At 40.8% G+C, this 13,887-nt stretch overlaps 1 protein-coding gene across 1 annotated transcript; it reads right to left on the bottom strand.

Annotated features, from left to right (window-relative positions):
* Nucleotides 1-6,271: 6,271 nt before the first annotated feature.
* Nucleotides 6,272-12,879, bottom strand: NDUFB4 (NADH:ubiquinone oxidoreductase subunit B4). The gene is made up of 3 exons (XM_080821928.1): nt 12,370-12,879; nt 8,374-8,520; nt 6,272-6,463 (listed from the first exon to the last, which is right to left on the bottom strand). Exons 1-3 carry the CDS (start codon nt 12,547-12,549, stop codon nt 6,401-6,403), a joined length of 390 nt encoding a protein of 129 aa, XP_080678054.1. The 5' UTR covers nt 12,550-12,879; the 3' UTR covers nt 6,272-6,400.
* Nucleotides 12,880-13,887: the final 1,008 nt, after the last annotated feature.

Here is a 13,887-nt window from a genome sequence, read left to right as displayed (position 1 = left end):
AAATAGAGCAGTTTTGCTCACTCGTGAGCATATATTGCCTTTATTTTGGATCCTATGAATAAAATTAAAATCTGAGGGACAGGTATATTTTATGACATGATTTCTCTTAATAAAAAGACATGGTATTTAAGCATGCATTCAACTGTAAAAAATTGTAAAACTGAAAATCTAACATTAGCTTAAGAACTAGGACTTTATCTCATAAAAAGGAGTCTGAGGTTGGCAGGTCGGGCACTGAGTGATCCTGGACTCAAGTTCATTCTGGTTTTCCACTCCACAATTTTTGGCAAGTTGTTTTATCTTCATTTCGTTCCTAGGCTTTATATCCACGCTCTTAGAAGAAGAGAAGAAAGCAAAAGCAGGAAGGGAAAGAAAGGATTTCTCCTTGGGAAATGTCTTTTTTTTTTTTTTTTTTCCAGGAAAGGAAGCCCTTCCCACCAGACTCTCCTGATGTCTTATGCTCAGAGCTGCATTCGATGCCCACTCTTAGCCCAATCCCAGATTCATTCCCTGGGGCTAGGGTCATGTCTACCCTGCCTGGGATAAAGGGATTTCCACCAACCTCCTGAAGAAATCAGGGGTTCTATCAGAAGGAAAGTAGGGGTAGTGGGTGCTGCTGGGCAAGCTGGTGCCCACCAGGAATACGTTCCTGTGGGAATCCAGGAAGAACAACATGGGAGGTGTTGGGTTTGAATCTAACATCTTCACTCTCACAGCCCCAAGAGACAAATCTGTGAATACTTGCTTTACACAGGAAATGCTCCAAACATCTGCCTTATTTCTCCAAATACATCCTTATTAAAATGGCTTTTTGAGTCTCCTATATGTATGAGATAAGGAGGTTGGTGAGCAATTGTCTCAATTATCCCAAGTCTCATTTTCAATCTCAAACAGGTGGCATGGACAATCAGAGCCATTGTTCTTAATCGAAACCTAGACTCCTAATCCTCAAATTAGCAAGGTTTCTTGAAGAATAGGACAAGTCATTTCTCCTCCCTAAACCTTTCCTACAGAATTGGGCCGTGAAACTGGCAGATCTTCAGATTTTTCTGACTCTAACATCCTGTATACCTGTGAATGTGCTAGAAAATCTGAAAGTGCAAGTGGCAGGCCCTAACTCTAGAAAGTGCCACCTCTTAAGCCCTCCAGAGCCCCCCTTCTTTCTCAGTACCCAATTCCACAGAGCATCAGTCTTCATCCCATTGAAAGAATGGTTAAAGATCTGCCCTCTGGAGTCAGCCTGCCCAGATTTAAGTTCTGACTCAGCTGTTATTAGCTGAGGACTCAAGCAAATTATTTAACCTCTCTAAATCTCTTTTGCATAATGGGGATTTTTAAGGTATGTTGTGAGATGTGTAAAGCCCTTTCTTTAGTTTAGTGCCTAGAATATAAGTAAAAGTTTAAGTGCTAGCTGCTATGTTTTTCTCCAATGTACGTTCCTCCAAGAAGGAGCCCTATCTTCTTCATAGAAGTATCCTCGGTGCTTAGTACATGGCCAGGGCTCAGTAAGTGTTTGATCAATGTAGTAGACCTGACAGCCAGTGTCCTAGAAGTCAATAGGACACAGGCTCCTCCACCCAAATGGCTCCAGGAAACAGAGCATCTCCGGTACCAGCAGACTAACAGCAGCTTGCAGCCTGCATTGGTGCTTCCTCCCAAATACCCTGATAGGCCCAAACACTTCTGTGCCACCCCTTCTGCAGAACATGATTTTAGAGGAGAAGCTGTCTATCTAGAGTCTAATAGATGGCTTCAGGGTAATTGACCTCCCTTATTTCCATCTACCCTCACCCAAGCCACTTCATATAAAAAGTAGTAAAAAGTAGTAACTCTTTGATGCTGTCTCCAGCCTATATAAAGCATAAATAAAACACTCTCTAGCAAATTTCATGTTTTTAATTATGAAACATAATTTAAATTTAAAAAATATGCTTAACCATGCAAATGCAGTTTCAAGAGTTTACACCTTCTCCTCCTACTCACAACAATTTCATACTGCAACCACTGAGTCCTTCCTGTATTGATTTCTGGAGCAGCCTCAGCCAGTTGCCTCCTTTCCCCACTCCCACCCCCAATATTTTTAGAACCTAATTATTAAATAAGAGAGGAATGATTTAAATGCAATTGGTGATAGAAGTAAAGAATTGACTCAAAAGTGATCAGGTGAGGGATGCCTGGGTGGCTCAGTTGGTTGAGCAGCTGCCTTCAGCTCAGGTCATGATCCCAGCGTCCTGGGATCGAGTCCCACATCGGGCTCCTTGCTCAGCAGGGAGCCTGCTTCTCCCTCTGCCTCCATCTGCCAGTGCTCGCTCGCTCTCACTCTCTCTCTCTCTCTCTCTGACAAATAAATAAATAAATAATCTTTAAAAAAAAAAAAGTGATCAGGTGATATTCCTTGTGATTATGGAGGAAAATAACTTGAATTCTTCTTTCTTTTTTTTAAGATTTTATTTATTTATTTGACAGACACAGAGACAGCGAGAGAGGGAATATAAGCAGGGGGAGAGGGAGAGAGAGAAGAAGCCTTCCTGCCAAGCGGGGAGCCCAAGGACCCTGGGATCATGACCTGAGCCAAAGGCAGACACTTAATGACTGAGCCATCCAAGGGCCCCAGAACTTGAATTCTAAGGGTAAGCTTGCTGCAGAAGTCTCAGATGTTTCACCAGCAACATTCAGAGATCAGATGTCAGACTTTCAGCTTGACTTTAATCTTTTAAATCCTGAAGCTTGGCAATGAGACCGATGCACACTGAACTTTGAGATGTTGAAGGGTGTACAGGTGGATGACTTAGTTCAATGTCCCTCCAGGTCACAGTATCAACAGAAAGGGTCTCTATGTCCGCTAGGGAAATGGCAGTAAACAAGGAGGCCAGCAGGGAAACAAGTGCAAGCATTACAATCAGAGGTACACACAATCCTCTGCTAGAAACATGATAAAATTCTATGTGTTCACCAAAAGGTAGAAAGTAGCAGCAGAAACTTTGAAATTCAGTCTTTGAATATATTTAGAGCTAATCTTAAGGTGCTGTCCATATTTTAAAATCATGCATATTTGATCAAGATAGTTTCACATACAGATCTCTAATCTTTTCAAATACTCCATTAATGATCCTGAAGAATGGAGAAATAACCAGGACTCTGTATCTCCCCCAAAGTTATGAGACTGTGTCAAGTGCTACCAAGAATGAGGAAAAAATAAAATGGAAAATAAATCAGGGAATGAACCCAATGGGATTTTGTCTGAGCATGATTATAATCTTTTCCTCTAGGCAGGATCCATAATAAAGGGTAAAAAGACATAGCGTTTAAACAAATCAGCCTGTTACCGAAGCAATATTGTCCTGGAGAGGGGAAGGGATGTCATATACAGATAAAGGAATATTAAGAAGACTGGCTCCTCATGCATGTGCATAAAGGGGAACTAATAGAGATAATATATTTAGACTTTCATAAGCTTTCGACAAGTTCACATTCAAAATGAGTCATCCTGGGATTAGCAGGGACTGCTTTGTTCTTCATACAGGGCTGTCTCAAAATTGAAAATCCTTCCTAGCCTAAAGTCTTACAACAGCCTGATTATTGGTCATCCTCTAGCCTTTCTTGCCCTGAGATCCTTGTCCAGATCCAGAATGATCTTCCAGAAGTGCAAATCTTATCAGGTTATTCCTGCGTAATACCTTCAGTGACTCCCATTGCCATCAGGATGAAGCCTAAGTGTCTTAATTGTGGTAAGAGCCTTATGATCTGGTTCTAGTTCCTTGTCATTTTTGGATGCTCAGCATTTGAACCACTTCCTTGTTTGGGAATTCCTTATCTGCCTCATATTTTAGAGCTGAACATGCCATACCCTTGCTTTTTCAGCCTTCCCTGGAGATAGAAGTCAGGCACAGCCAATCATATTCTCCCAAACTCAGGAGCAAGGGATGGGAAGATACGGGACCTTGAGGAACGCTCTCTGGTGGTTTGCTTTTAATAAGCTTGAGCTTTTGGGCCAACAGAGGCAGCAATACCAGTGTAGGCTCCTGTGCCCTGTGCTCAGGGCCAGCAATAATGGTCAGACGCATGGTAACATTAAGCACTCAGATGAGGTGGTAATTGGTATTCTCACCAGACCACTTCTGGGTGTGATTTGGGGCATTGTTTGTGGTAATAAAAAATCTTTAGGAATTGATTAAACTCTTAGGAACATATTGCTCAATAAATTCTTGATGTTAACAAAAATGTTTTACAATCAACAAAACTAAAAGGCAACCTATGGAATGGGAGAAGACATTTATAAATCCAGTGATGGTGTTGGTGAGAATGTAGAGAAAAAGGAACTCTTGGGCACTGTTGGTAGGAAAACAAACTGGTACAACCACTTGTGGAGAACAGCACGAAGGTTCCTCAAAATTTAAGAATAGAACTATCCTAAATATCCTAAACAGTTCCAACCTCTCATCACTGTTGGTTCCCTTGGCAACCAGACCCAGGCTTAAGTGTGGTCAAAACTTAGCTCAGTAACCTAACAAGACACCTCTATCTTATCATTAGAAAATCCTGAGGGTTTTAGGAGCTCTGAGCCAGAAACAAGGACAAAGACTAAATATATATTTGTTATAAATCACAGTATCAGAGGATTTCACTTTAATCTGAAGCTGTGATTATCTCCTGGTCATTTTGGACTTCTTGTGCCTGGGAAACAGACCAAAAAAAAAAAAAAAATTCCATATTAGCAGCACTAAATGACCTTCATGATAAGGAGCTAGGGTTGCTACTACAGAATGGGGGCCCAGGGGATATATCTGGAATCCAGGGGAGTCACTGGTCTTCTCAGTGCTTTCACATCCAGTGATGAATGTGAACAGGTAATTACTGCAGCAAAGGCCTGATGATACAAGAGTAACTAAGGTACTGGCCTCGCAGATAAAGGTTCTCTGGCTCCCACCAGGCAAGCATTCTAAACCTTCTGAAGTGATGGCCAAGGAAGGAAAATCTAGAGCATTGTGGGGGGAAATGATGAATCTGTTACAGCTTCAGACCAGTTTCAACAGTGTGGGACTGAATCTTGTTCCACTAAACCTCCTATATTGAGATGGTACCTAGCCACCTCCCTGAATGGCACTGCAGATGAACATGTGCACAGATGTAAGCAGAACATGGGGTGGATAAGGAAATCGTCTACCTTTTGTGCCTATCTCACTTCCTCTTGGCCCATCATTTTACTCTAGTTGCTGCTGCAGCTCTGAGCTCCTGTAGGTGTGACCTGACAATATGCCACCTCAGCCGTACAGCACATCTCTTTCTGCCCCAAGCTTCCTTCCGCCTCCACGTAAGAAACCTGTAAGAACCTTCAGCTATTCTGAGGCTCGCCCATACCTAGAAGTGAAAGACAATTAACTGCACGAGACAACTTGTGACCAACTAGGGGAGTAGCTAGTGGATACTTGTTTTCTCCTTGTCTGCAGAGAACATTCTATGTACATTCCACAGGGCTCTTCAGAAGGTCCTTAGTGGGAATGAGCCCACTACTCTGAGGCAACAGACCCATAGCACGTAACTTGATGGGCTGTCCCTCTAGCTATTTTACTCTTACCAGTCTGACACTTGTTCTTCAATGACTCCCTAATATAAACTACCTGCACAAAAGCTTGTCTCTCAAGCTCTGTGTTTCAGAGCATCTCAGACTCATAAAAGAACCAGATGAAAATACTTGTGGGTATGCTCTGAAAGTTAAAACCAATGTACTAATGTAAATCAGCCCCAAAGAGCATGTTCTCCCTATAACACTTTATTCCACCTTCATAGGTGAAACTGTTACCCTACTATTTCAAGACTGAACTATACAGCATGTAGCTTTATTTTGTTGAGTACTATTATCTCATTTTCATCTTCATAACCTTATGAGAAAGTAGGCATTACTATCTCCATGCCAGAGATGGGGAAACAGGAGGCCTTGTATTCCAACTGTTAAGCCTGAGATGGGATTCTGACCACAATTTAACCTCCAAAGCCATGTGTTAAAGCATTTTACTTCCATTCAATGTGGCCTCCTCTTGTCTTATCACCCGACAGTGGCCCCTTATCTTGCCATACTCAACACATCTTGCCTTTTCATGCTTCTGTTTTGCCCTTTCAGTCTTGTGACAGTTGTCAGAGTGTGTAGTCTTTAAGTAAGAGCATCAGTCTGTTTTATTGACCGCTGTATTCTGGGCACACAGCACAGTATCTGGCTCACAGCAGATGCTCTTTTGCTGAATGACTAAATGAATGAACATGAATCTTTTTCTTTATGAAACTGTGAACTCTTATATTGTATATCCAGCAAATGTTTGTTGACTCAAGGAAATAATAAGAAAGTTTTTAATGATTAATAGAAGATTTATTTAAACAATAACACAGAGAGTCATCACTGCCAGACTTAATATGAAATGTTCCATGTTCGATCCAATTTTCCTTCCTGGATAAGTTTTTCTTTCCTATCCTGTAGAGACAGAAAAAAACAAACAAACAAACAAAAAAAAGAACAAAAAAAGCTTCATCAGAAACAACACATTCTGATCTGTGTTCATTGCAACATTATTTACAATAGCCAAGATACAGAAATAACCTAAGTGTCCATCAATGGATATGTATATGTATACATGGAACACTATTCAGCCACTAAAAGAAAAAAAAAGAAATGAAATCTTGCCATTTCATAGGTACAAGCTTATAGATACAGAGAACAGACTGGCAGCTGACAGAGGCAGGGAGCGGGTGGTGGGCAAAATGGCTAAAAGGGGTCAAAAGGTACAAAGTTCCAATGATACAATAAGTAAGTCATGGGGATGTCATGTACAACAATGGTGACTATAGTTAATAATACTGTATGGAATATTTGAAAGTTGCTAAGAGAACTAATCTTAAGTCCTCATCATAAGAAAAAAGACTGTCTTTTGTAACTATGTATGTTAACAGATGTTGCCTAACATTTACTGTGGTGACCATTTTGCAAAATATACAAACAAAAAAGGTACTGGAAAATACGAAATAAACAAAGAACCAATGTAATCTGGCATAACTCATGGTACAACTCTAAAAAATCAGACTAAAATACTCCAAACCTAATTCCAATCCCCAACTGTCTAAAGCCTACAGGGTATGTGTGAGGAAGTAGTAGTCTGAAGAAATAAAGGGACAATGAGAAAATACTCCTATTGAAAAACAATTTACGCACATGCTGGAAGAATTATATTACCCCACTAAAAAGCGTATGTCAAAAGCAAAATGCAAACACCTTCTGGATAAGTGTGGCCTATCTTTTTGTTAAGCGGGTACTTTATCAGACAATCAAAATATAGAAGCTCTTACAGGAGAATAGACTGGCCAGTTTAAGATAGACCTAGATGAATGGGCTCCATTCTAGATAGCGACACAAGGCCTTCTGAGGGCTAGTACCAGGATGGCCTGGTGTCAAAGATAAAATTGGCTTTGTCTGTAATCATATGGCTTCTGATGGCAGATTCCCACCATATGCCATGCTTTTGCTTTCCTATTGTTAGCATATTACAAAGTTTTAACATTAATCAACAAAATGTGACCAACACTGATTAGAATTCATACAAACTGGTAACACGCTAAATGATTTATGTATTCTGCTAATACTTAACCCAAATAAGCATCTTTTTAAAATAATGAACTAAGAGAACTCAAGGTAAAGGCCTGCAAAGTTAATATCAAAAGGTAAGTCAAAATAGGAAAGTTTAACTTCTGTATTAACTTATATTTAATTTTTGAGACAGAGAGAATGCACATGTAAGCAAGGGAAGGACAGAAGAAGAGGGAGAGAGACAATCTTAAGCAGGCTCCATGCCCAGTGTGGAGCCAGATGCAGGGCTTGATCTCAACAATCCTGACTTCATGCCCAGAGCCGAAATCCAGAGTCCAACACCTAACCAACTGAGCCACCCAGGAACCCTTAGAGTTAACTTTCTAAAGTTACTTCTGTATTCTCTTGCTTAATAGTCATAGCATAATTCCTTTATATCACCTAAAACAGACCAGGAAAATGCTTTCATTTCAGTCTAAGTTCAAGCCTTAGAAATTTAAACTGACCAACTTATTATTTTAAGTTGAAATTAAATGTGAAAGACTCAAAGACTATTGTGGTTTTTAGCAAAGTATTATTTCAATGTGAGTTGAAATGATAAAGCAATGCAACCAAACACGTACTTGAAACTTTCTGTTTTAACTCCTGCTGGAAACAAATAAAGATAAAAGAAGAGAGAAACTGAAGGAAGAGGAGAGGACTGAGGTGGGAGGAGCACTGGTGGCAAATGCCGAGAGAAATAGCTGCAGCCAGCACAGGGGAACCTGTCACACAGAAACTAAACGTCAGGTCCCAATACTTACTCTGTCAGTTTTGAAAACATAAAACCAGAAGAAAAGGGGCCCAATTCCAAACAGAGCTCCTAAGAGCGAGGTCTTGGGAGTGGGTCTGAAATTGGGATAGATGTTTGCTGATCTTGCATAGGTCCAACGAATCAACGCAGGATCTTCCTAAAATTCAGGAAACAAAAAGTTACGGAACTTAAGTAGAGCCACACTGAAACAATCTCATCAAAATTTCTGTAGGGGGGCAGACGGCACCTTTTGTGCCCCACCACAGTTAAGGGTATACCCTGAATATTCCTGAATAGCTTCAGGGAAGATCTTTCATTTCTAGTATTTGCTGACTAACTCTCTGATGATCTTATCCTGTTCAAGTCCTTCAGAATTTAAAAGGTTCTTCTATCAACCTTCAGCTTTCTATTTACTTAAGATTTAAGAAACCTAATCTTTTTAATCCATCAGAGAAACCACTTTTTCTCCTTGATAATTTTTTTTTCCTGGATTGTTTTGTAGCTTCATTGTCTTTCTTGAAGTGACCAACTGAATCACACTATTCCCAATGAGGACAGACTTCATATGCTCTATCATGCTTTGTACTTTGTTTCTAGGACCCTTTCTAATGCTACTGCCGACACTGCACTGTCTTTCCAGGCTTCAAATAAAGTACAGGAAGGTGAAGACTGTGGTAGGCCAACTCTGAACTTTAAGATTTTTAAGCTCACTTGTTTGATATTTTATAAGCAAAATTATTACATCTTATGCTATTAAAATAATTTGTAGTGAGGACAAAATTGTTAAAGAAAAATAATCAGACTGTCTTGGTTAAGAAAAAAACTGTCCATTTTAATATATTTATACTAGAACAACTATGTAAGACAGCAAATCTGCCCCAAACACATAATTAAATTTAATTAGCTATATCCCCAAATACTTTATAAAATTATTTGCTCCAATTAACTGATAAGCAGATTAAAAATAAGCAGATGAAATCAGCTTTAAAACTTTAATACCAAAGGAGAACTTTCAAGGTCCTATACACCACCAAGAAGTCATGATTGGTAGGATTGAAATAATTAAACTGGATCTTCCACAGATACATTTTAAACCAAACTGTTTGCTGAAAATAGTTAAGGTGAAGACACAGGTTATAGACAGGTTCAAGGGAGTATTTGAGTTTAATACATCTATTCTTTATTTATCCCTTCCGCTATGACAGAGCTCTCAATCCACCAGTCACCTCTCTACATATTTATCTGCCAAACTGGTCTTCCAGAATCAGACATTTCATTTCATAAAAATATCAACAGCCTCATGACCATAGTTCATTGAACCTGTACTGCTGTTAAGAGAGGTTCCAAAACATACTCCATGAGAAATAGTTCTCCTTTTTGGACACCACTCCATGTCCCAAGAACTATCAGCAGCATGTGACATGGTGAAAACTCCTTGAAACTGTTTCTTCTTTTGCCTTTCAGGGCACACACCTGCCTGGTTTTCCTCCTAACTTTATGGCCATTTCCTCTTGGTCTCTTTTGCTCTCTTCTTCCTTATCTCTCCAAGCTCTTAATATTGGATCTTAGACCTTACTGGTCTTCTCTATCTACATTCATTCTCTTGATGATATACCTCCTCCAGTCACATGGTTTTAAATATCCAACTATAGGCCAATGTCTCCCAAAATTATACCTTCCCAGACCTCTACCCCAAACTCCAGACATAATGTCCAACTGCCTGCTCAACAATGCCATGTTGTCTACCAAGCATGCCAAATGTGATGTATCTCAAGCTGATTTACCAATACTCCACCCTCCCTGCTCCTTTCACATTCTTTTCCATATTGGTAAAAAGCAACTTCATTCTTCTGATCACTTAGGTCAAAAAATCTTGGAATCATCACTGACCCTTCTCACTCTTACACCTCATATCAATCTGCTAGCAAATCTGATTGGCTTTACTTTCAATACACACTCAGAACTCAATACTTACCACCTCCACTGCCAAAACCCTGATTACCTCAAAGCCTCCTAGTCTCCTTGCTCTCTTCTGTAACCTATTTTCAACTAAGCAACCAGAGAGATGTTAAAAATGTAAGGGCAGATTACCTACACAGTAAAATGCCTTACAACAATCTGCAAAGCTTGGTGTGATCTAGTTCCACTTTGCTCTCACCTTTCTCCACTTTAGTCACAACGGTCTCTTCAGTATTTTTGGAACTAACCAGGCACACTTCTGTCTAAGGACCCCTACACCTGCTATCCCCTCTACCTAAAATGCTACTTTCCCAGAGAGCTGTGTGTGGCTAGCTCCCTCATCTCATTTCCTTCTTGTCACCTTCTAAGGAAGGCCTTCCCTAGGGGTATCTAAAATTTCAGCAGCTATCCCTTCCTACTACACAACACACATTCCTAATCCCTTCCTTGCTTTATTTTTCTTATCACTTACCACTAACATGCTAAACAATTTAGTTTTTTAACTTGTTTATTACTTGTCTGATTCACTGGACAAAGCAAGCTCTGCAAGGACAGGAATCTACACTGTCACCTCAGCATCTAAAATAGGGCCTGGCCTATAACAGCAATTACTTAATCACTGAATCAATCACTGGTAAAGATTAGGCAAGGAATTCCCACGTATTTGATCATTAAATGATTAAGTGCCAAGCACTCATTTAACAGAACCACCAGTGAGGCAGGTATTACTGTCTCTTATATGACAAAACTGAAACTGTCCTAGGGCACAGAACTAGGGAAGAGAAAATCTGGGGTTTAAGCTTTGGCTATCCGGCACATCAAACCTGTGTGAGTATGTCAATAACAAATATCTCCCTCCACACCTTCTCAAGTAAACATGGTTCTGACTGGAGATGGTACAACCAACTGGTTAAGCAAATGTTTTGGGTTACACAGTTCAAAATTTAAATTCTGCTCTATCACTTGCTAAGGGAGTATCACTCTATAACTTACTTGTCCTTCCCTGTTGTCTTCTCATCCGTAAAATGGGGATAATAATAGGGCCTAACTCTTTGACTACTTTGACATTTGAATAATATTCAGAAAGGGTTTAGATAGTGCCTGCACGATGTAAATTTCCTTCAATTCTAGTAACTTCCAAAAAGTCCTACAGAACACCAATGCAACTGTTGAGGGAAGTTCTGGTTGTTTTTTGTTTCTTTAATATCATATTTGACATTGTATTTAAATAGCTCCTGTACAGAAAATTACTGAAAAGCCTACTCACTAAATAATAATAGCTAACATATAAAGTGCCTGCAATGTTATACAAATATCTCATTTAACCTTACAATGATTCTATAAAGAATGTACTATTCTATTCTTCCCCACATAAGAAGATCAGAAAACTAACCTCTGGAGGGGTTTGGCAAACTAAAGTCATCTAGTTCGCCATTATGTTCTGCTTTGGCATCTAATTACAAAAACCAAAGTTTCAACTAGCTGCACAGTTTTGGGGCCTTCAAAAGACATAAACTGAAAAAAATCACTACATTCCCATCAGGAGAGAGCAGTATTGCTAGGAACTGTGAACTGTAAGGTGGAAAACCGTTTTTTAAAAAAATTACACACACATTTTCTGAACAACTCATTACAGCTCAGGCACTGTGTTGGCCAGTCATATGCCTTATCTCATTTAATCCTAACAGCCTCCTGATTGGAAGTACTGTATTATCCCCATTTTTCAGACAGGAAAACCGGGGCTGAACAGCAGACGTGAGTCTCTTAAGATTACCCCAGGCGGGAAGTGATCAAGGCAGGACTCAAATCCAACCGGGTGTGAATCTAGAACCCTCCTCTTGACCACCAAATTCTTCGCCCAAGGTCAAAGGGCTAGAAGGTGGCCCTGCTCTCTCAGCCTGGAAGTGGGCCAAAGTCTAAGATACTGATCGGGAACGGTGGCCGCCCCGCTGCGTGGCCTCCCTTGGCCGGTTTGGACTGCCCGGTCGGGGAAGGGGACCGCCCGGACTCTGGCCCTCGATTCCCGCCCGGCTGGCCCACGACTCACGATGAGCCCTTGGCGTTTGGGGTCGTTGTACTGAAGCAGATACTCCCGTTTAAGTCGGGATCTTATGGCCAACCGCTCGGCTTGCGCCTTCCGGGCTTCCGGAGATACGTTGTATTCGGCCGGGTCGAGGGTAGAGGGTAGGGTAGCCAGAGGCGACGGCTCGTACTTGGGGAACGACATCTTGGCACTCCGGCGCACAACAGCGCCTGCGCGAGTCCGAGACCCTCCCCCTTTAGTCTGACCTTCGTCCTGAGGGAATGCGCCTGCGCGTTAGCGGAAGGTAGGCAGTAAGTTTCCTCCGGAGCTCGGCTTCTTTCGTTAACCTTCCTCAAGGTCCTGTACCCCGAATAGCGATCTGCGCATGCACAGTGCGCTTTCCTTACCCTTTCTTCTCCCCACCCCCGCTTCCTCCTTTTACCTACCACGGTCTGTTGCTTGTTGCTGCTTTCTAGCAGCTTTACATATCTCTAGGGACATAGCAGAGCTTTATTTTGTGAAGTTGACCTGTGTGAGACTGGCAGACAGAAAATGGGTCTGGATGTAGCTAGAATCCTGTTTCAGTGTGGGTCCCTCCAAGGTGTGTGACTTTGGACAAGTCACTTAACGTCTCCGAGTTTCCTCTTGCTCATTCTGGATAATGACCCCTATTCTATCCACCTAGCAAACCTTTTGTGAAGATTAAATAAGGTAACAAATACGTGCCAAAGTGCTTTGCAAAACAGTGTTCTAACCAAGAAAAAGAATAAGCTTTTCTGTACGTTACCACGTTAGATCGGTACAGCATAAGTAGCGGTGTGTTTTTCATAGGCACAAAATAATGTTTAATAGGAGAATGATGTTATAAGAGAGATGTTGCCTGCCTGACCATAGTAAGTCATTAACAAATGAAGTACTGAATAAAGCTCGTTAAGAAACAGTATTTAGTTAAAATACTAAAACCTCTTACCTAAAATCTTTAGCACTCTCAGGGTGCTAAGAAGAAAAATCATCTTTAGATGATGCCTTTATGCATAAAGGCATTATATCTTAATGTGAAAGATGACTTGGGGAGAAAAAAAAAAAAGGTGGGTAACCGGAAAGGAAACCTTCTTCATTGCTACTGTCCTCCTCCCACTATCACCAGGGGAAAAAGCAACTTCAAGTTGCACAGCAGGGTCTGTGGGTACGAGTCAGACATTCCACAGGAGAAAACATGTGAAAAATATTTCCATAACTCAGGCAAGGAAAGCTGGATCAAAAGAGAGCTTCAGCTTGGATGAAATGTCTGGGGACTATAGGTATGTTGGGAAATGGTTGCTAGGCAGAGAAGGGACCTAGAAAGTGTTGGCATTTGAAGTGATGAGGAGAAGCACTGCTGTCAAATTTATTCAACATTTTAATACTGTTTTAAAATATTTATTAAGCACCCACTAGGTGAAGCATTCTGCACACTAGTCAATCTTAGTCAATCTTCTAGACTCAGTGCGGGAAATGCAGAAGAAATGAAGGACATGGTGTTTGTCTTCCAGGAGCTGACAG

Source organism: Martes martes (assembly GCF_963455335.1).
Source record: "Martes martes genome assembly, chromosome: 1".
Lineage (NCBI taxonomy): Eukaryota > Metazoa > Chordata > Mammalia > Carnivora > Mustelidae > Martes > Martes martes.
The sequence above is the reverse complement of the archived record's forward strand: the minus strand, read 5'-3'. Positions and strand labels throughout refer to the sequence as shown.